The sequence below is a fragment of the Notamacropus eugenii genome, chromosome 4, assembly GCF_028372415.1.
Source record: "Notamacropus eugenii isolate mMacEug1 chromosome 4, mMacEug1.pri_v2, whole genome shotgun sequence".
Classification (NCBI taxonomy): domain Eukaryota; kingdom Metazoa; phylum Chordata; class Mammalia; order Diprotodontia; family Macropodidae; genus Notamacropus; species Notamacropus eugenii.
Genome location: NC_092875.1, coordinates 341,542,652 through 341,566,920, shown reverse-complemented (window position 1 = coordinate 341,566,920; position 24,269 = coordinate 341,542,652). Strand labels below are relative to the sequence as shown.

The 24,269-nt window shown below is 34.8% G+C and overlaps 1 protein-coding gene across 4 annotated transcripts in view; it reads right to left on the bottom strand.

The window, feature by feature from the left end:
- Positions 1 to 24,269, bottom strand: part of RPRD1A (regulation of nuclear pre-mRNA domain containing 1A) — a 95,123-nt gene that overhangs the window by 68,732 nt on the left and 2,122 nt on the right. Inside the window, exon 1 of one of the 4 annotated variants that reach the window (XM_072605281.1) lies at positions 13,600 to 13,621. The exons of the other annotated variants lie outside the window; for them this stretch is intronic. Within the exon in view, the coding sequence (XP_072461382.1) occupies positions 13,600 to 13,606 (7 nt within the window). The 5' untranslated portion in view covers positions 13,607 to 13,621. Of the gene's footprint in view, positions 1 to 13,599; positions 13,622 to 24,269 lie in introns of those variants that run through there. 4 annotated transcript variants of the gene reach the window in all.

The window sequence follows — 24,269 nt, the reverse complement described above, 5'->3', positions numbered from 1 at the left end:
GAGAGAAATAGAATACCTGGACTGCACTTGAGAAACTGCAGGGTACTTTCTATGATTCCAAATGGCTAACTACAGAAAAAGCCCATCTCTAATACAACATTCTACTGCTGGTGCTCTACAGCTGCAAGTTATATAAATTCACAGTGGTTGGTGAACTAAAATTACCAACCCCAAGGACAATATTAGTATGCATGGTAGACATAAGCAGGCTGCCACCAAGACCACTGAAAATGTGCCTAACTGGCACACAGTGCCTCCCCACTTCACTACCACATATGAAATCAGTAGCAGCATGCGGAATATACAATATTTATGGATACGAATTACAAAGACCAAGAAGAAAGGAGTTGTTATCTACACCTGTAGAACAAAGATTCACACTGAACATCACAGATATTTTAAACTATCATTCTCTAAAAGTTGATGTCAACTGGCTGAATTACTGGAATAATCCACAAAAGACTATTGAAACTAAAAATGTGCCTAAACTAGAATATTAGCTGGAGTTAGAGGGGGGTCCTAAGGAGCAGGGACATGTGAAGAAAGTCATCTCCCCTGGCCATAAGATAGGTCCCAGACAAAATTATAAAGCAGCCAGGCAGCTTTTGCCTCCCATATCCCTTTCCATAATCCCCTTCAACACCCTGGGCTCCCCCAAGGATTTATTGTGCCTTAAAGTCCACACTGCAGCATCCCACCTTGAAGTGCCCTCCCCAGAAAAATATTCACAATTACTTTTATCACTTCCTCCAGTCTCCCAGCCTCCATCATTCTAAGTCACCACTCCCTGGGTGGTGCAGATCTTGCCAGGCTAGATGAGAGGAAGGTGTCAAATTCACACTGATTCACAAAGCTCTTAACCTTCTCAGAGGCTTTTTAGTTTTAAAGTATTTTTTAAGTGAACTTCACCTTGGCCAGCCTCTAGTGTTCTACCAAGCATTACACATCCAGCAAACACAGCTGTATAAGACTCTAGACTCCTTACAAATTTTGTCCCCCACCTTTTTCCAAATCTTCTTAAAATGAATAATTTGCATGGTGAAGACTACAAGTACCTTCCCTTTATCTCGTAAAGTTCTATTCTCTCCCCAGAAACCTTTACTAAAACTCCCTATCTGCATTTAAACAAACCTCTACTCCCATTTACCAATTCCTTTCCACCCAAGAAGTAATCCAAATACAGACCTCCTTAGCTGTTGATCTATCATTTCTCTTCTGGTGGGAAAAGACCCTAAAAATCTATCTCAAATATTAGTGGGACCTCTTCAAAACGAGTTATGCCTGGAACACCAGATTGACCTCTCTTTCCCAGATATTAAACCCAGCATCAGAAAAGAAAACCATATATATAAACACTTTCCCATTGTGGGAAGTAAGAAAGTTCTATTGTCCACATTCCTATGTGATAGGGGTTGTGACCTAACATAGACAGGTTAGAGGTCAGAAACTAATGCACAGGCCCAAAGAGCTGTGTGAGGAAGGGCCTATCAGAGAGGATACCACGAAGTCACATGGCCAGGGGATAGTATCTCGGGAAATCCAAAGTTCGGAATTCTATAAGGGTCCTGCCTCACCCTAACCTGGCTGTGGCCATGCTGGAAGCTACCTGTTCCTTCAGGGGAATGGTAGGCCTTTCCTACTCTGAACTCCATTTTAAACAAATTTTTCTTGATACTTACTGTGTCAAGTTCGTCTCTAACAGTATCAAGTGCAAATCTCTGCACTCTGCAAGAGAAAAGTATCAAAGTATAGTTCAAACCTTTCCATTTTATGAATAAGGATACAAAAACTTCAGATGTTTGTTTTTGTTCTGGTAAAACAGTGTGAGATTCTATTTATGAGTAGTAAAGAGTGGAAAGTGATGAGAGTAAGTACATTATTTATATTACTGTAATATAAATAATAAATTTTAAAAGTACAAATTAGAAATAAATGTATGGACAAAGGATAGGAAGAGTTTTTTTTTTTTAAAGAAGAAATGTAAGCTACAGCAACCAAATAAAAAAATACTTCAAATCACTAACAGTAACAGAAACACAAATTAAGAAAACTTTAAGGTTCCACCTCATACCCATCAAAACAGGAAAAGAAGACAAATGAGGAAAACAAAAACTGTTGCTTCGGCTGTAGGGAGGGTAAAGTACACTACTGTACTGCTGGAGATGCAAACTGGTTCAACTACTCAAAAAAAAATTTTTGGAACTATAAACATGAGTACCTAGGTAGTATATACTCCAAAGAAGTCACAGAGACAGAAAGGACCCATCTGTGCCATTCCTGAAAACACACAAGTGCAATTTTTGTCCTAATAAAGAAATGGAAACAGGGAAGTACCCATTAAATTGGAGAATAATAGCTGGACTATGGTATAGAAATATTATCATAGTGAAAGAAACAACAAATGACAAGATTCAGAGAAGTAAAAACTAATACAGAATGACACAAGAATCAGAGGAATAATTTATATACGACTGTAGTAATGTCAAGGAAAATAATTCAAAGATAAAACTATCAGCAGTGAGATGTCAGACTAGAAGTGCTAAATGATACATGTATTTTCTGACAGGGACAATCAACGACACAACAATAAAATCCACTTGAAGGAACAAAAGTTTTAGCGTCTCCAGCTAGTTTTCCTAGGAAAAATAATTTGCAATTATGAAAGAAAAGTCATTGAACTGTTCATTACTACCCAAAGTATGAATCTCCCCCACAACTTCCCCATAAATGACTGTCCAACCTCTGACAAGGACAAGTGTATATTCTGGACAGCTGATATTACTAAGAAATGGTCTTTCTATAAGGAAATGGATTCTGAGTTACAAGTTACCAACTCACAAATACATTTTAAAAACACAACCCTCCCTCTATACAGAAGTAGAATTCTGATAACCAATCTATTACTGGAAAGCAAACTACTTTAAGTTGTTCATAAAATAAGATGTTCACTAAAACCCAGAATAAGCAATACAATTTTTTTTTAATAAGCTGCCATACAATGATGATGTTTTGCCCTTAGAAGGGATTCAATTTAATAAATGTCTGTTGAATTCAATGTACCAATACAGCCAGGACCTAAAATATTTATTGTAGCAGGTGCTGCTAAGGTTCCTGTACTCAAGAAATCTATTCAGTGAATTAACATATATATACAAAAGGAAATAATTAAACAATACAAAAAAAGATTATTTAGTGCCAAAAAGTACAGTAACTACACTACAATAAAAGGAAATACTTTTAATAAAGTCCTAGGCAAAGGACTCTGAAATAACAATGGCAGACATTTCAGAAAATGACACATGCAATTAAAATGTCTAAAAAAGCCCCCAATTTTTCTTTGCCCTTTCCTTTTCTATCTAAATCAGCTACACAGCATAACCTCAATCCACTGGACTCTTCCCAGTCCCAAGCAATCTTGGATATTAGTTTATATCAAGACGCAATTCTCCAGCACCTCTAACAGAAAAATCAAATGTTCAATCACGTTAGAATTATAAGCATGCCAGGAGATTGCTCATAAAGACCATGACACTTCACTTCTGTGAAGAGGAAAAGTGTAGAAACATCTTCAGAGTATTTGGATTTTCAGTCTAGATAGTTCATATGTATTAAAATGAAGATGGAAAGTTGTATTTTGGTAACCACAATCATAGTTTAAAATGAATAAAAAACTCATGCAATTGTCCCAATTCTCCCCCCATACTCATTTTTTTCATTCATTCCTATTGTCACTTATACAAACTTAAAAAGGTCTTTCTTTCCTCTTAACTAGTAAAATATATTACTTCTTCCTTTACTACCTTATTAAAGATAGTAATTTGTATATTACAAGAGAGTAAGTATTAAGAATCACACTTGGAGCCCCAATAGAGAGTACATCCAAAGATTAGCTACATTTTAGCAATTTATTTCCTTGAAGAAATCACACATGGCTCTCTTTGCTATCGAGATAAAAGTACAGTCATAAAAACCCATATTACTACTAAGTGCCACCTCATTCTGTCCTAAGGTCACGATTCTAAACACATGCCCACCCAGCAGAACACTTGGATGTTTGCTATCCAGCTTCTTGCTCCCAGAAACTTAGCATTTGCCTATTCATAAATGTGCTCAGCAGCTCTGGGATACCCCACAACTGTCCCTTCTTATTCATAACAACTGACATAGCACTTACAAATTTACAAAGTACTTTACAAACATTATCTCATCTAAACTTCACAATAAGTCCATGGAAAAGGCATTATATCACTTTTTAGATACAAGAGATGTGAAGTTCAGAGAGATAATGTAACTTGACAATGATCACTAGCTAGTAAATGTCAGATGAAATTTGAACCCAGGTTCAAAGGATCCCAGAATTGCAATGGAAGGAATCTAAGAGCCCATCTAATTCTTTCATTATAGATTTGAGGCAAATAACTTGTCTACTATGGTCTAGGTCCAGCACTCATCCACTACAATAGCACATTACAGTTTATCAAGTGCTCAGTCTTTTATCTCACTTAAGTTTCATAACAGCTTTGTAAAGTATGTTTTTCTTGACCCTAAACCTAAATTTGTCTCTTTAAAATTTGGACCCATTATTTCTCCAGATTCTGACTTCAGGGTCAAAGTGAACAAATCTAATTTCTGGCCCTCCTGAAGACATACTTTGAAGGCAGATATCATATTGTTCCCTCATCTTCTCTTCTCTTCCAACTTGATTGTTCTGGATTCTGTAATCCATTGTTGAGATTTCTCCTGACTTTGTGCTGCCTGCAAATTTGAAGAGCACACCTTCAAAGTCTTTATCCAAGTCACTGATGACAACATTAAATAGCATGGGCCCAACTCCACATCCCTGGAGTACTTTCACTATATAGGCCTCCTATTTCTGAAACCTATCCAAAATCTGAATCCAGCTAAATTGCAATACTGTCTACACCACTTCTTTTACCACCCCAACTTAGTATGAGATACTTCATCAAAAAGTTTTGCTGAAATTTAGGTAAACAATAAACATGTTCCCTGGATCCTCTAATATTCATTCCTCTGATCCCTTGGAAACCTACTGTCCCAAAACTTACAATGTGTACCAGACTACACCCAGGTTTTCACTCCTCTATTTCAAATGATGTGATGACTTCACCCTAAAGTTTCCATGATATCTACCCAACAATCAACTCCTCCCCTCTCTATCAGTGATAATCAGATCTAAAGTAATATTTCCTCTGTTTTACTTCCTCTACTTTTTTAAGGGTGAAATTATCGCTAAGTCAAGTCAAATTATTTTCATCTGTAAAATTAAGGTAACAGTATCTACTTCACAGAAATGTTGCTAGGATCAAATGAGAAAAGTTAAGTAAAATACTTTGCAAGCCATTAAGTGTTATATAAATGCTAGTTATCATCAAGCTAATTAGTGGATAGCTTTTGGCAGAAGGTGAGTTCCAACAGATGTCTGAATTATGTTCCTCTTCTGTACCAAGTTTATAACCCATTTCCCAAACTCATCTATTTCTTCTTTCTGTCCAGGTGGTTTGTAGTATACTTCAATAACATAATTATTTATTTCTCCCTCCTCTGATCCTCACCCAAACATTCTACATCATATTTTCCCCCAGATTTTCTAATCCGCTCCTTTTATCTATCTTCTTTCTTTTGAATAGGGTCACAGATATGGACCTGTTGTGTACATCATCTCATCAATAACTAAGAGGTGAAATTTGCCCCTTGCATTAGGACCTCTAATTCCTCTTGTTTGCTGACTAAACTTTGAGCATCTATAGAAACACATGTGAAGTCAAGGGTTTTGCTAATGGCTCTTTCCTGGAATTCTGTCTCCTGAGAATTTCCAGGTATCTCAGCTGTTATTTTTCTCCTTCATGGTTACTCTTCAGAGCAGAGGTTTTTAATCTTTTTTGTGTGTGATGTACCCCTTCAGCACTTTAGTTAATAAACCTATGTATATGAGATATATAAAATAAACACACATTTTTAAATACATAAAATATAATACACAGCATTCATTACAAAGGAAACCAATTATATTGAAATAGTTATCAAAATGTTTCTTAAATGACATAGTAACATGCTTCTTTATTAACACACTACATAAGACAATTCATTCAAAATAGATATGCTGAAGCTGAATTTTATTTTTTAAAGCCATATTAGTGTTCAGGAAGGCTTATTGTAGCCTAAAATCATAACTGAAGGAAATGTAAAATTTTAGTTATAGGTTAGTGAAAAATAAAGATACACTTTTTTCTCCCCTTTCAGGTTCACAGATCTCCTTGGTGGCTCACGGTAAAGAACCCCTGCTCTAGAGAATCTAATCTGGAAGATATATGTAAACAGTCTTTTCTCTTCTCTATCCTTTTTAAAGTCCACTAGATTAGATTTGGATAACACCTGGCAAATACACACTTTCCATGATTTGTTAAGGGTGTTCCATCTCTGACCAAGAAATATCATCCCAAAATTGCAAACCATGGTCTAGAAATCAAACTTCCCATCACAGAACTAATTTTTTCTTCTACATCCCTTTCCTTCAATGGGCAACTGTAAACACAGCACTGATCAATTTGTCTGAAACTTCATAACAAGCAATACTTTTAAGGCTCCTTCTAAAAGTGTCATTTATGTCCACATGAAAATGCCAGAAATGGTAGTTATCTCAATTTCTGTTATGTCTTGGATACATGATTGACAAAAAATGCCAACAGACCTCTCTCAGACTTTTATAAGCTACACAAATAACTACCTCGGTACTCAACAAAAGAATCACCAACTTTCCCCAATTGATAAATGGACAAAGGATAATGAACAGGCAGTTTTCAGAGGAAGAAATTAAAGCTATCTACAGTCATATGAAAAAATGCTCTAAATCACTATTGATTAGAGAGATGCAAATCAAAACAACTCTGTGATACCACATCACACCTCTCAGACTGGCGAACGTGACAAAACAAGAAGATGATAAATATTGGAAAAAATGTGGGAGAGTTGGAACACTAATTCATTGTTGGTGGAGCTATGGGGAGGGAGGAAGGGGAGGAAGGGAGGAGAAAAAAATCTAAGACATATGGAAATGACTAGAACACTGAAAACAAATAAAATAATAAAAAAATTACTGCTATTTTTATGTTCTTCCTATGACCTTTACTTGATGATCTTTCATTTGTTACTATGATCCCCATTTTACAGATCTAAAAACTGAGGCACAGGAAAGTTTAAATAACTTTCCTATAATTATACAGCCACAAATGGCAGAAACAGGAATTGAATTGCATGCTGTCTTGACTCCTAATCCAGCACTTACTAAATACAATATAGCTGCTACAGTACAAAACACCTAGAAAGAGCCGTATATAAAAAGAAGGCCCTCAATAAATATTTCTTGTCCACTGAACAAATTATCTACTGCTATACATCAACAAGTTTTATAAAGCATGTTACATGTACGCACTGTGTTAAGCAACAAAAATGAAACAGTGCCTGCTCTCAAGAATCTTGCGTTCTTATGAGGAAATGTGTACATATACTGACATTTGGAATACTGACAAAAGGAATACAAAATAATTTTGGGAGGGAGGTGCTACACAAGGGGACTCCAAGAAAGCCACATGTATTAAGTGGTATGTGAAATGAGTCCTCATGGAAACCAGGGATTCCAAGAAGTAAAGGTGAAAAGGAAAGCAAGGGAGATGAATTGTAATGTTAAGAACAAAAACTATACCAAGAAGATTTAATGGAAGAGAATAGTATGTTTTTAAAAAACAAAAAGGTAAGAAGGAATAAGAATATGAAGAGCTTAAAAAGACGGAAGAATGGATTATATTTGATGCACTAACTTTGCTACTCTACTCATTCTTATTTTTCTCTAAGTATCAAGTTCAAAACACTCCTTACATTCCATCCTTGCATTTTATATTACCACCCTTTCAAAAAACCTCCCTAAAATACATCCACTGTTTCTCACTGTGATAATATTATTATACACAAACCACATTTCACACAAAGTTCCAGATTCCTGAACTCACTTTTAAATGCAAACTAAAAAGCATGCCTTCCTAACTTTTTATTCTAGCACTCACAAATGAGCATTACAATCAAATGTTAAAAAATGAATTTTCACTCAGGAAAAAACCTATTTTCTGTCCCTTATTTACCCCTACAGAATTTATATACACTACCTAGTGTGCACAGCAGTAGGAAGGACAATGGTGTCTATAAACAAAACAGAATTTCTTAAGTTAGTAACTAAATATAAACAACTACTTTAAATAAGATTTCAAAAATTAACTACCCTTTGGTTGCTAAAAAAACAGGATGGTGACAGAACTTCAAAGCCAGAATCAATTAAATACTTGTTAAGTGTAAATTTGCTCAACATGTACAATCTCTTCCCCCAGAATCAAATTAAAATAGATGCATTACAATTCTGGGTCTTCCTATAAACATAAGGTAACTAGTAATTATTTTTTAAAAAATCACTAGATCTCACATAGAAAGTGGAGGAGAATGGGAAGAAGAGGCCAAAAGGTTCTGAATTTGAATAAATATTTTTTGGAAAGGAGATATTTCTGAATTTATTGTAATTTGGAAGTTATCCACAACTAGTTTAGGCTTAAAGTACACAATCTTCCAATTAGAAAATGTCAAAGGCTTGATTGTAAAAAGCAAAAAATTTCTAACTCTGCTGAATGTCATAACAGGATTATTAAAAATTCCACAAACATCAGGATTTCAGCATCTGTAGAGAAGATACATATTTTTAGAGTGCAAATGACAAAGGCAGCTGTGTTGTCAGCTTCAATCCAAAATTTAAACAATTAAACAGTGACCCATACCATCCCAACCTATTCTTCTAGATATGAATTTCTTCCCTCTCTTTAATATATAAAGAGAATTATGTTAATAATGATACATAACAGAGCAACAAAGAAAAGATGAAGCATCTGCAACCTCAGGAAGGACCAATGAAATCTTAAACTATAGAAATAATGTACTTGCAAAAATATTTATAATTCTGAACATGAAACTGTCCGTTCCCTTCTATTCATTATTCAGTTTAACCATAGCTATGTAAGTTATTTTCCCAATCCATTATTAAAGCAGTGTTTATTAACTTGAAATTATACATTCTGGAGAACCTGCCTAGCTCAGTTTTACAAAATAAGAGGCCAACAGGGTTATATGCCAACTATTTGTATTTTCTATTTCTGAAACAAGAAAATTCTGAGACTACCCTCTCTATTTTTACATATCCAGAAGATGTCTTCTCTCCGGATTAGGTCAGTTTCCAGAGATTATCTATTAGGACCTCACTTTACAGAGAGCAAAAACAGGCCCAAAGGGCATGGAAAAGAAAAATTAGAACCAAAAGGTTACAGAGACCGAAAATTACACCTGTCCATTTAGATCAAGTATAATAATCTGTATGAAATAATTCTGCTAATCATATAAAGCTTCCATGATGACAACAGAATTTCTGATAATTAAATTTAAGTTTTCAGGCACTCCTTGTCACCATAATAGTTCTGTTTTTTTTTTAACAAACTTTGTTTTTTAAATAAATCCCTTCCAACTCTGAGAGGATATAAGTGCTTTAGATTGACAACAGTTCCAACAAACCATATAATGCAATAAGCTGAAAATGGATACATGCCTAAACATAAAAATTCACATCATAAACAAAGTAATTCCCTGAATTAAAGGACTTTCAGGCATTTTTGAGGGAAAGACCACAACTGAATAGAAAATCTGATTTTCAAATATAAAAATCAGGAGAACCATCAGGGTGACATGAAACACTAATTATAAGGGATTTAATAAGGTTAAAATTTTTACTGTCTTACCGTGGGAAAATATTTGTAACATGACCTAAAATGTTATCATTTTCAGGGCAATTAGAAAGAGTATAAATAGACAAAGACCTTGAGTCTGAGTTGATTATAATGGGATGATCCTAAAAAATAAAATTGGGTAGCAAGAGGTCAAATGGAGCAAATTATCTTATATGAAAGAGGCAAAAATGGAACAATTATTACAGTGGAGAGGAAAGACAGGGTTAAGGGTAGATAGCTCCAAAACCTTATTCTCATCAGAACTGAGTTAAAGAGATAATAATATAAACATTTAGTTGAGTATAAATGTCTTAACTTGCAAAGAAGTAGGAGGGCAAGGAGGCAGGATAAAGGATGGCCTCCTAAAGGGGTGTGCGGATTAGAGAGGCAATAGTCAAAAGTAAATTAGACTTCTGAGGAGGGATAGGTAAAAAGAAAGAAAGAGAAGGATCAAGGGGGGGTGGGGAGAATAGGATGGAAGGAAATACACAATTAGTAATTACAACTTTGAATGCAAGTGGGATGAACTCACCCATAAAATGGAAACAGATATCTATTAAAAATCAGAACGCAATAAAATGCTGTTTACAAAAAACACATTTTTTAAAATGATAGACACACAGAGTAAAAATAAAGGGCTGGAGCAGAATTTATTATGTTTCAGTTGATGTAAATAAAGCAGAGGTAGCAATCATGATCTCAGATAAAGTTAAAGCTAAAATATTTCATTTTAAAAGCAAGTAAACTACATTATATTAAAAGTACCATAGATAATGAAGTAATCAGTAATAAACATATATGCACCAAATGCTATAGCATTCAAATTTATAAAGGAAAAGGTAAACAAATTATAGGTAGAAAAAGACAGCAAAACTGTAATAGTGGGAGACTTCAATATTCCCTTCTCAGAATTAGATAAATCTAACCAAAAAATAAATAAGAAATCATGGAGACAAGTAGAAACTAAGATAAGCTAAATATAGACATCAGGAGAGAAATGAATGGGAACAGAAAGCGATATATCATTTCTCGGTGGTAAATGGCACCTTTACAAAAACTTTATATTAGAGCATAAAAACTTTATAGTCAAATGTATGAAAGCATAACTATTAAATGTATTCTTTTCAGATCATAACATAATAAAAATTATATTTAATAAACATGATGAGAACAGATTAAAAATAAATTGGAGACTAAACAACCTAATCTTAAAAAATGAGTATGTCAAAGAACAAATCATAGAAATTTTAAGTTTTATTAACAAGAATGATAATAAGATAGTATATGAAAACTTATAGAATGCAGGCAAAAGCAGTAATCAAAGGAAAATTTATATCTCTAAATGCTGATATCAATAAAATAAAGGCAGATCAATGAACTGGGTTTGTAATTAATAAGAAATAATAGAAAAAGAATAAAATAAAATAAAAATCCCCAATATCCTTAAATTTAGCAATTAGAATCCCTGAATTAAAAATCAGAAATCCTGAAAATTAAAAGTGATTAATAAAATTGAATGTAAAAAAAAAAAACACTGAGTTAATAAATATAGAAGCCAGTTTTATTTAAAACACACACACAATAAAAAATAAAATAGGTAAACAATTGGTTAATATGATCTAAAAAAGAGAAGAAAACCAAATCATTAGTAACAAAAATTAAAAAAGGTGAATATACTACCAATGAAGATGAAATTAAAGCAAATACTAGAAGTTATTTTGCCCAACTATATGGCAAGAAATTTAACAATTTAAGTAAAAGGAAGAATACTTACAAAAACATAAAATGTCCCAGATCAACAGAAAATAGAATATCTAAATAAATCTATTTTAGGAAAAAGGTCATAAATGAGCTTCCTAAGGAAAAGAAAAAGGCATCAGGACTAGATGGATTTGCAAGTGAATTCCATTGAACACTTAAATTTAGCTAATTCCAATATGCAATCAATTATTTGGAATAATAGGTAAAAAGAGTCCTACCAAACTCCTTTTATGAAACAAATATGGCATTGACACCTAAGCCAGGAAGAAGAAAAAGCGAGAAAGAAAATTATAGACCAATTTCACTAATGAATACTGATAAAAAATTCTTTTTAAAAAAAATAAGAGCAAAGAAAATGTCTTTTGTAGCTTTGGACAACAGAAAAGTTCACAACCAAACAAGGGTATGCACGAATTTGATTACATAAACCAGATTAACAGAATAAGATGTTTCACTTAACTAAGAATTAACTTCCTTGATTTAGTTAATCAAGAGATCGGCTATGGATTTGAGGAGATGCCCAGAACAGTTAATTACAGAATAAAACTGGAAAGATTTTGTCTCAAAGACATTCTCAAGTTCATCCTATTAAAGTGGTCATTAGGTTGAGGGGAATTATGAAAGGAGCTAAAAGAATTCTTTTCTCACCAATTGTGGTCTGCAATTATGGTACTCCTTACTCTTTCCTGACAACTTGCAGCGTCTTCTTGGTGAAAAAACAACCTAAACCTTTTTACAGCTTTTTCCATAGCAAAATTACCTAATTCCAATTAGCTGTAGCATCATTTCCCATTACTAGAATTATGGAAAGTGATATCCTCTTCTACAAAACCCCATTTGTTAAATAAAGGTGTCTGTATTTTGCTACGATCCAGTTGTCATAACTATTTTTTGTTCATAAGTGTGAACACAACCATATCACCACATGAGCTGCATCTTTAAAGGTATTTATTAGGGTTAGAGAAAGATAAAACTTCTACTGTAGCCAAAGCACTTTGTAGTACCATAGTATTAAATAATTACAGACACCCTTTCCCTGGGTTTTTAACTTATATAAAGACTCCAAACCACTGTTCTTTATTGTGTCTCCCTCTTGACACCTGCTCTTAAACCCATCCTCAAAATTATCCTATGTAGGCCATGTGTTGTGTGCAGGATGGAGGTATCCATGGGTGACACTTCAGTTCCTTATTCAAATTTCAGTGCTTTTGTGAAACAGGAAGTTTTTCTCTTTTAAGCAAAAAGGCTCTGGCCACTAGCCCTGAGTGAGCTCCCTTCCTTACTCAGTCAAATCCCTTCTGATGAAAGAACAATCATCCCAAGGCTATTTGGGGGCTAGTGATTTTCTCTTTGGATTCCAGTCAGTTCTTTGGTCTACTCACCCCCTCCCCAGCTCTATCCACTCAGTCAGCTTACTCCCTTGATTATCATAAACATTTTTAAATGCTTAATAGATTTCCATGAATTCTGGAAGCGATTATGCAATAAAATAGACCATATATTACTTGAGTGCGAAAAAAAAAATCCTGATTAAGATTCCACATACTGAAGGCAGGATATGATTGCTAATAGCCTTAGCTTATAAATTCATATTAAGAAATATTATAATTAGAAATAATCACTGTTAAACCCCAGTTTACCTTCAAAAATGTCATCTGCATGGAACAATCCCCCCCTACATCCCTCCCAGTCCATCAAACTCAAGACCTTGGGAATGGCAGTTCATTATTTCTTTCTACTCATTTAAGGGTCTCAAATTCCAAAATCTATCACATTAAAAATTACAATGACTCCAAGTGTTCCTCCATATTTGCGACCTAAATGAATACAGATGCCAAGAGGGCTAGCTTCAAGGTTCAAGGATTAAGAGTAAAAGTCAGACCACTTGGTTAAACATAAGCATAAAAATACAGATGATTAATTTAAATTTTACCAAATGCAGTTAAATAATGTGAGTAAGAAAAATGACCACAACATATGATTAAGTAACATCTTCAGGCATAAATACCTTCCATGGCATAGATGCTGCTTCCTACAACACTGGAAAATTAGCCTGCATACTGATGCTATAGAAAGAGAGAAATTAAAATTGAACACTTGACTGCATACAAAGGGGACCTAGAAAAAAACATAATACTCCTCCAAGACAGAGTTAGAAGGGAAAACATGCTCACTTCTGCCGATAGTTAAAGGACCCCCTCCCTCTAATTCCTCCCCAATTTTTTTTCTGTTTTTGTGGTTCAAAACCCTATGCATTAACATGTGGGTAGCTTCTGCCCCAAAACTGAGCAGAAAAATCAAAGTATACTGCTTTTTCATATGTTCTTGTTGAAAGTTTGGCTTGCTTTTCTCTGCTAAATTAGTTTCACCCTCACAGCCAAACTAGCTTGCTACTGGAAAAAGTCTGAACATTTTCTCCCCTCCCAAGCTAATGCTGTCACTTGCTGATGCTGTAGAAGTTATTTGTGATGTAAAAAGCTGAGGAAATATCTTCTTCCTATAAAAAGAGGAGAAAATTAAACATAGAATGTTAAAAATAAAAGATCAGGATTAGTATTATATACACAATTATCAAGTTTAAGGTCAAGAGGGGTGGGTAGGGAAGCCCATTCCTTTTCATATCTAAGGTTTCTCAATCACTAACTTATGAATTTATCACTTTAATCACTGAAATGCAAAACACAATAAAAATATGAAGGGATAATACACCATATTATCATACTGAACCTTTATCTAAAACAGGTAAATACAAGAAAATAAAATTTCCATTATTTAAGCAGAACCAAACCAAGGTATTTACATGCCTCAGCAAGTGTTCAATTCATGGTCTAAAACAAGTGTTAATAAGTAGTATTCTCTATTCCTTACATGTCTGAGGGGTGGGGGTTAAGAGGCAGTATTTTCCTACAAAAATATTATAAATGATTTGGTCCCTTAGCAAAATGTTATTAAGACTAGCAGCAAATGCCACTTGTTCTTTTGAAGTTTACTCATTTTTAACAGAAAGGATAGATAGATGCACATTTAAACTTGACAGTAGAGAACCATTACCAACCCAAGTACTGTGGCCTCTTAATGTTGCTTTCCTTTATACTGCTGAACTATAATGTTCTTCAGGATATGTTTCTTTCACTCTGCATCACTTCATAAGTCTTCCCATGTTTATTTGAACTGTTTGTACTCATCATTTATAAGATCATAAATTTAGGACTGGAACAGACCTTAGCGGTCATATTCCTTAAAGAGTTCCATTAAATTTATATAAAGTAGTTTGCCTAGTTATTTCCCAAGTACTACACACAAAATTATCCTGGTCTTTTGTTACCACAAATCAAAGCATAATATTGTTAAAATGCTGTCATTATAATTGTAGAGATGAAAAGGATCACAGAAATTAGTTCAATTAATACAACAATTAAATCATATTATGGATTAAGCAGGCATCTATAGACTGACTTGGAAATCTATGTTGAAGGACAACAGTACTACCATTTTTTTGTGTTGCATTTTAATGTCAAGTTTGTTAGAAACAATCTCATTTAACATTAATATAGGATCCAAGAATTTTTATCTTCGAGAGAGATGTTCAAACTAGCATATCTCCCATGCACTCCTACAGGACTCTGCCTCAAGATGATTTCAGGTAACATTTATAGGAATCTCCAAAGAAAAGTAATTATGTAAAAATAAAACCTTGATATTAAAAAACTGTAACGCGGTCCCAATCCATTCCCTCTTGGACCACTGCTCTTGAGGAATCAAAGAAGATCAATATGGACAGTCTTTTCTAGATATAAAGCTGTGAGGGTGCCTCCCTTTCAACAAAATAGAGGGCATATCCCTTGGGTAAGTTCTAAAGCCAATTGCTTTCAGGAAAAGGGAAGCGGTGAAGTTAAGAAGATGAGTTAATCTTTGTTAAAAGGTTAAAGATCATCTTTAATCCAATTCCCTAAGAAAAGTCTTTATCTCTTACCTTCTTCCAAAGTGCCTTTTCCCCATAAGTCTAGAAAAGGGCTTTAGAGCAAAATATATGTAATACTTTAACTTTTACTAAAAACTTGATTTTAAATATGCTTTCACACATGTATATCAACAACATATCAGTAACTGTTCATAAACTTTTCTAACACATCTTATTTGTAAGTTGTAGGCTAACTATACCATTTTTCTTCATTCCAATTCTTATATATTCACTGGAAAAGTCATGTATATCTACTAAGTGTCTATTACATGTCAGTCATTGTGTTAAGCACAAAGTGACACAAAGAAAGGCAAAAAGTCCCTCAAGAACCTCATAATCCAATGGAGGAGACAACATTAAAACATTTTTAAAAAGACACACAGGACAAATTGGAAGATAATCTCAGGGGAAAGGAACTAGCATTAAGAAGGAATTAGGGCTTCTTGTAGAAGTCAGCATCTTAACTGAGACTTAAATAAAGACAGAGAAAATTCTATGTATGAGGGTCAGTCAATGAAAATGTATGAAGTCAGGAGAATAAATACCATTTTGGAGGGACAGCAAGAAGGTCAATGTCACAGAACTATCAAGTGTACGTAGAGAAACAGGGTGAAAGATGACTGGAAAAGTGGAAGGCCAGGAGTACATCATTTTAAAGCAAATGGTCCAAATGCAGAATTTATACTTAAGAATACACGTACTAATTTTTTTTGTTGTTTTCATTGTCAGTTGATTGACAACACAAACTCACTGCCCATTAAATCAGCAAACACATGCTACTTAATTTGCAAATATAAAATAATTCCTGGCTTTTAAAAAATGTATTCTGTTTATTGAAATGAGTAAGATTATTGTTGAGTGCAGCCTAGCAAGATCTATAAGAAGGAATTTTAAAAAACAAAATAATTACTATGATCCTGCTTCTAACTTAGGCATCACTCTGCAAACAGAAAGGACAGTTGCCTTCAGTCTATCTGAGGGATGACAGCTCACTTCCGGCAAAGTGTCAAACAGGAAAGTCAGTTGGAGAACTTCTGCTTTAAAGTCATACTTTTATAATGTGGGTTCATTATTCAAATATTTTCATTTCCCAGGAGAGCAGATCCTAGAGTCAAATAGAACAAAATGTTTTCCAAGTCAAACAAAAAATCTTTTAACTCTCACAATTGAGTCTAACTCTCTTAATTTCAGCAACACAGTTGGCAATTCATATTGATGAAATAAAGTGTTTTAAAGATATGCTTAGACTCACTGTAGTTATTGGATCATTTAACCTTTTTTTTCCAGGAAAAGGTATTTTAAAAATTTTGTAAGTATGTACAAATATAAGTTAAATATATTTATATGTGTATATCTGTATATGCATGTATACATATATATACAGAAGTTTTATAGCATTTCACTTTATTGAACCTTGAAAATATTGCATTTTTTACAAATTGAAGATGTGAGGCAACCCTGCATCAAGCAGGACTATTAGCATCATTTTTCCAATAGCATGTGTCACATCATGTCTCTGTGTCACATTTTAGCTAATTCTCACAATATTTCAAACTTTTTCTTCTGTTGTGGCTATCAAATGTGTGTGTGAGTGTGTACACACATCTGTTATGTTATCTCATATCTGTGACCAGTGATCTTTGATGTTAGTATTCTAATTGTTTGGGAGCCCTTATAAGTGCATCCAGCTGCTCCATCAAGTCTGCCTTCCTGGTCTCTCTCCCTTTCCTCAGGCCTCCTTATTTCCCAAGACACAACAATACTGATATTAGGTCAATTAATAACCCTACCATGGATTCAAGTGTTCAAATGAAAGGAAGAATCAATCTATGTGACAAATTTCATTGCTGTCTTATTTTAAGAAATTGCCACAAACAGCCCAACCTTCAACAACCACCACCCTGATCAGTCAGCAGCCATCAACGCTGAGGCAGGACCCTAGACCAGCAAAAAGATTAGGATTCAACGACGGCTTAAGTGATTAGTACTTTTTTGGGCAATAAAGTATTTTTATATTAACATATGTACATTTTAAAGATATAATACTATTACACATTTAATAGAATACAGTATAGTAGTATAAGCGTACCTTACATGCGCACTAGGAAACCAAAAAATGTGTGGCTCATTTTATTGTGTTATTTGCTTTACTGCAATGGTCTGGAACCAAAGCTGCAAAGTCTCCAAAGTACACCTGTACATAATGTTGGTTAGTAGACTGAAGGTCTAACTAGAAGCAAGGAATCTGTGGTCTGGAGGCTACATGTGGCCTTCTGGGTCTTTGGGTGGAGCCTTTTGACTGAGTTCAAGTTTTACAGAACAAATGCTTTTATAAGGGGATTTGTTCTGTGAAGTATGGATTCAATCAAACGGATACACTTGAGGACCTAGATGGCCACATGTGGACTTAAGGTCACAGGCTCCTCACCCCTAGATTTTAAAAATACTTTTAGTAAAAAGTAGTTGTTGTTTAGTCATTTTTCAGCTATGTCCGATTCTTTGTGATTCCTTTTGGGGTTTTCTTTGCAAAGATCCTGGAGTAGTTTGCCATTTCCTTCTCCAGCTCACTTTACAGATGAGGAAACTGAGACAAACAGGGTTAAGTGACTTGCCCGGGGTCATACATCTAGTGTCTGAGGCCAGATTTAAAGTCAAGAAGATGAGTTTTCCTGATTCTAGGCCCAGCATTCTATGTACCGCACCACCTAGGTGCCCAGTAAAAAGGCTTTCTTTTCTTTATTTTCTCAGTTGTAGCAATTATAAAAGAGCCCAAGAGAAAAACTCTGGACAACAACCACATATACACTAAATTCCAATCAAATTGTTGTGCTTTCTGCTCCCTAAATGAACATTTCATCTTCTAACTCTGCCTTTGCACAGGCTGTTCCCCATTTTTAAAATCCACCTCTTAAATACATACTTAGCTTCATTCAAGACTAGCTCACATATCACACCTACATGGGAATCCTTTTAAGACCTCCTCAGTTGCTGGTGTTCTTACCCTCCACAAATAATCATATACAGTATATATGTGTATGTATTTCCATACTGCGTCCTCTAAATAGAATGTAAATTCTTGAGGGAAGGGATTGTGTTTGCTTAAGGCTTCACATCACCAATGCATAATAGGCCCTTAATGTTTGTTGAACAGAATGACCAAAACAACTGGCCAAAAGCCTAAAGGACAGTCAACTGGCTACATACATCTTATTTTGTAAATAAAGATCTAATGGAAGGAACTGAGTCAGGAAATCAGTTTTAAACCCACTGCAGGAAGGGTCCAGGCCAACCAATCTTCAATTACCCCACCAAAGATTTTCCAGACTTCAAATTCTCCCCAATCCCCCCAGCTTTCAGCTCCCTTTTGTGTGTTTATGGTATACCCCTCCTCCCTTTAGGATATAAAAGTTCTTTAAGGAGACAGTCTTTCTTTTTTGCTTGTATTTATTTGTATCCTCAGCGTTTAACACAGTGCTGGACACAGTAAACACTTAATAAATGATTTTGACTTGCTTGTTGCCCAAGGTCTAATCCAAGGCCTGTTTCAATGTATCTGTTTGACCTTGGGCAAGTCATAACTTCTCTAAATCTCAGTTTTCCCATCTATGAAAAAGAGAAAGTTAAACTATATATATAAGGTCCCTTTCAGGTTTGTTAACTGAACTCACAGGAGTCAATGACATCACATAGAGAGAAGAGTACCTGTCACAGATGCTTAGTGTACAACCACAGCTGGGAGCCAGGACATGAGTTAAGATCCAGTGAATTCAGATATGTATGGAAAACCAAGTTGTATCACAAATACTCAAAGTGAGAGCATCTAGGAGAAGAGAGGGCAGTCAAAAGTGTCAACTGCAGCAAAGACCAAGAAACCCACCAGATATGACAATGAAAATATCACTGGTAACTGTGGAGAGAGCAGTTTTATTTAGCTAAATTAGGAGGTCATAATGCACACAAGAGACTTGAAAAGTGAGAGGGAAGGAAATGGAGGCAATGAGCACAGATAGGTTTTTCTTTTTTTGAACATAGTTTTTTCTAGGAATTTGGTTATAAAATGGAAAGTAGATCTATAGGATGACAGTTTGAAGAGGTCAATCAGTTGTACAACAAACATTTATTAAGGAACTTAAATGTGTCAGGCACTGTGCTAAGCACTAGGCACACACAAAAAATGTAAAAAAGAGGTAAAAAGCACCTGCTTTCAAGGAGCCCACAATCTAATGGTGCAAAGCACATGCAAGTACCTACACACAAACTATATACAAAATAAATTGGGGGGGAAAACCAATAGATTGAAGGCACTAGAATTAAGAGGAATTAGGAAAGGTTTCCTAAAGAAGGTGGAATTTAGGCTGGGTCTTAAGGGAAGTCAGGAGACAGAGATGAGGAAGTAAAGTATTCTACATGTGGGGAAACCCAGCAAAAATTCCTGGAGTCAGGACAGGAAGTCTTGTCTGAATAAAAGCCAGGGGGCCAGTATCACCAAATCAAAGTACATCAAGGTTGGTGTAAGATGAATGGAAAGTAGGAGATGCCAGGTTATGGAGAAAGACTCTCACCTCTGAACATGAAACACAGGATTTTATATGATCTTAGGAGTGACAGGGACTAGAGTTTGTTAATAATAGCTACTCAGCATTATCGAGTGGGGGTGGGGTGGGGGAGTGGTGGTTTGACATGGTCAGAAAGGTTACTTTGACAGCTAAGAGGAGAATGGATTGGATTAAGGGATCTTGTTGTTAAAATTCACATTTTCACAAAACAGGATTAAAAAACTGAATGTATAAAGAAGATGCACTTCCAGTCAAATCAACAAGGGTTTATTAAGTAACTGATTATATGTTATGTGTCACATAATGTTGCATTCTATGTAACATTACATGTTATTTGTGTCACAAGTGACACAAAGAATAGCTCTGGCTCCTAAGGGCCTGAGAGTAACATGGAGGAATCAACATGAGAACAATTATGTACAAACAAGATATGTAGATAGACAAATAGATATAGATATGAGATAAATTGGAAGTACCCTCAAGAAGAAGGTAAAAATCCTTACTAGGAGTCAAGGAAGGTTGTTAGAAAAGTGGGGATTTTAATTGAGACTTGAAGGAAGTCAAGAAGCAGTGGTGAGGATCAAAAGAATCCCAGGCATGGGGGACAGTAACTGAAAATGCATGAAGACAGAAGATAAAGTGTCTCTTTCAAGGAATAACAAAGAGATCAAGTGATACTGGATTATGGAATATAAGGAAAGCAGTAAGGTGTAAGATTGGAAAGGTAGAAGGGGTCAGGTTATAAAGTGATTAAAAAGCCAAAACGGATTTTATATTTGATACTGGAAGTAATAAAGGAGCCACTGGAGTTTACTGAATAGAATGAGGTAAGTGACAAGGTCAACTATTTTAAGAAGCTCAATCTGACAACTAAATGGAAGATGTATTTCTGTGATTCCATTCATGCCTTTGTACACAATAACTTCTATACCTGGTATGCTCTTTTTTTCCCACTTGGTCTGCTGAATATCTTACCTAACCTTAAAATTTCCAATGCAAATGTTACTTCCATTCCACTTCCACACAACAGTCTTGTTTTATACCTTTCTGATATATTTATCACATATTACTGTATATTAATAGTTTTTTGTGAATAGATGTTATCTTTCAATAAAAGTTCCATGAGGGTAGAAACCTCTCCACCTTAGCTAAACTTTGTGTACCCTGTGCCTAACATATTGCTCTAAAATGATGTCATTTTTTAGAATCTTTAAGACATATCTCATTCAATTTTAATCAAGTCATATACTGGTATAATATAATATCTTGCAATATGCTTTATCTATTCTAATGAAAAAGATCAGTAAAGACAAACTGATCAATTCTGATTAAAGCAATAATCAATCAGAATTCCAGACAACTACCATCCCACCTCCTAAAAGAATATCCCAGAAGATGTAGAAATGAGAAACATTTTTAGAAATGACCAATGCAGGAAATTTGATTATATATATATATATATATATATATATATATATATATATATATATATGTTTCATTTTGGTTGTTTTCCCCCTCTAATGGGGATTAGGCAGGAAAAAAACTGCTTGGTAATTACCCTTATTTTTTTTTAAAAGAAAAGACCATCAAGGCTATGGCCGCAACTTTCGCTTCCCTGGATGTTTGAAGTAGACATTGCTGATACGGTACCCAGTGCCCTGTCTCACCTGATTTCCATACAGGAATCTACACTGCAGCCTTCCCTGTTATAGTCAACCTCAACAAACAACACTTAAAAATATATATAACTTCTACAACTCCTTTCACAGCTATTCAGCTAGCCTCCTCAAACATTCCAAGAGTACTCTGACCTCTTCTTTTCCCTCTTTACCTCCTACTTTTTAACGGTGTATATGTCAAATCCCCCAGAGGAAATATAAATTCCTTTAGAATAGGAAAGTTTTTTTTCTTCATTTCATAAAACAATGCCTCAAACAAAGCATTTGTTTACTGTTTGTTGAACTAAATGTGTCTATGCTTCTGAGATAGGGCAGGTAAAATTTATACGTAAGAAAAATGTTACAAACTTTGAAAGTTAGCTGGTTTTAAGGTTTTAGTGAAAACTCTCAAGCTATTTATATGGTACATGTGGCTCCAAAGTTAAGGCTGAAGATAAACTTTACATTAATGTCAAAAAACGACATTTCTTCAGGGTACCAAACCATTGGTAACAGATATTTCTATCACTGGATGCTGAAATACTGGAAACTATATTTAGAAGGCCTACAATGGAAAACTGAAGACCTATGAAAGAATATGGGAAATCATTCCAAAAGATAAAGTGATTGTGATCCATACCCATGGAAAGAATTCCTCACATCACACAGATGACAGGTCTATTAACACAATGAGGTAGAACCAATCAATAGCATACAAAATTTAAGTGAAGAAACTTGAATTTCAAGAAACCTTCCCAATTTCCAAGGAAACAACAAATTAAATGTTATGAAGAAAGAGTTCACTGCCATCTTCAGCTGATGAAAGTAGAGGCAGAAAGCTGCAGCTGTAGATCTGACTGTCCCTTAAAGACAAGGTTTCAGTTTAAAAAATCACATATATTACACTATTAGAATAGCTTTATTGAAAGACTTTCTCTTCTACAAATTTGTCTCCTCTTTCACCAAAGAAGCCACCAGTTTCCCTGTAACTTGACTTAAATGAATAAAGTTATTATTCCTACTGCAATAATCATCCCAGGTAAAATTTTTTTTGAGTAAAACCAATTCCATCAAGTTCTCTCAATTCACTGGTTGGGAGTAACTGAGGGCCAATAAAACTTAACAGGGTTAGAGAAACAGAGTTGTCCACTGGGATAGTAGTAAGGAAATCTGTTGAATTAAGGGACTTCAAGGCTGAAAAACTGACCAGAGAACTAATGAAAATGATAAAGTACCCAAAGATAACCTCAATAATGTGCTTACTGAACCAGGAATGAGAATCCAAGAAGTTATACAAATGTTACAGTAAATTAGTCATACAATGTAAAACGAGTCCATTTTGCTCTTTTGAATTCACCTTGTAAAATCTTAAAGCAATATGTAAATGTGAGTTATTATCCCCTTCTGCCACAGTGAACCCAGAAACTCCAATAAACAATCCCACCTTTATTTCTCAGGAAGTGCCAGCTTCCATTTTAGTTGCTACCTGCACTCTAGGTAAATTGTGATGACAACAAACCAAGAACAGTTGCAAACCCCCAGAAGACATCTTCCTTTAAATGTGAGACAATCTGATCTAAAGGGAGGAAAGCAGTAAAGGTTACCAAAATCATCTTTTTGTTTTATTAATATTAACCATTACCTTAATCTAACAAATGGCAAACTGAGGCAGTTACATCAGGTTATGAGATCACATGGCTAACAAAAAGGAACTGGAGGAACCCAAGGAGCCCCAGTTTAGGTGGGGGACAAGAAATTCCCCATGTTTTAGGGGCAAAAGTGTTTCTGGTTGCATAATATTCCTCTAATATGCATAATCTACACAAAAATAACTGAGATTTAATCGTATTTCGCTAAAGTCATGCCTTTACAATAACTGACAAACCAAAACAAAACAAATAAATGAATGATCCTATCACCATTACCAATACAAATGGTTAAACTAGTGATTTCAGGTCCCAGTAACAAAAGGTCAAATAAGACCATTCTCAGAATGTCTACTACCTGAATGGCATTTTAAATATACCACAACAAATCATGAGGAAGCCAAATCTCCTAATCTCCTCCAATTCACCAAATTATACGACTTCAATCTCTGAGATAGCATGGTATAGTGGATGAATGCTGGATCAGGAAAACCATAGTTTAAGTGCCATCTCTGACACTAGCTAGTAGGCAAGTTACTTAACTCCCTGTTTCCCTCTATTGCCTCATCTGTTGAGGAAACCTAGAGGGCTGGTAAGGTTCAAATGAGAATTATGTACAAAATTTTATAAATGTCAAACAGCAATATCATCATCAATAAGAGCTAGCATTTATACAGCACTTTAAGGTTTGCAAAGCATTTTACAAATATTATCTCACCGGATCCTCAAACAACCCTGAAAGTAGGTGCTAGAATTATCCCCATTTAACAGCGTACTGAAGAAGACCCGGAGGTTAAGTGATTTACCCAGGATCACAAAGCTATTAACTGTTTGCAGCCACATTTAAACTCGGCTCT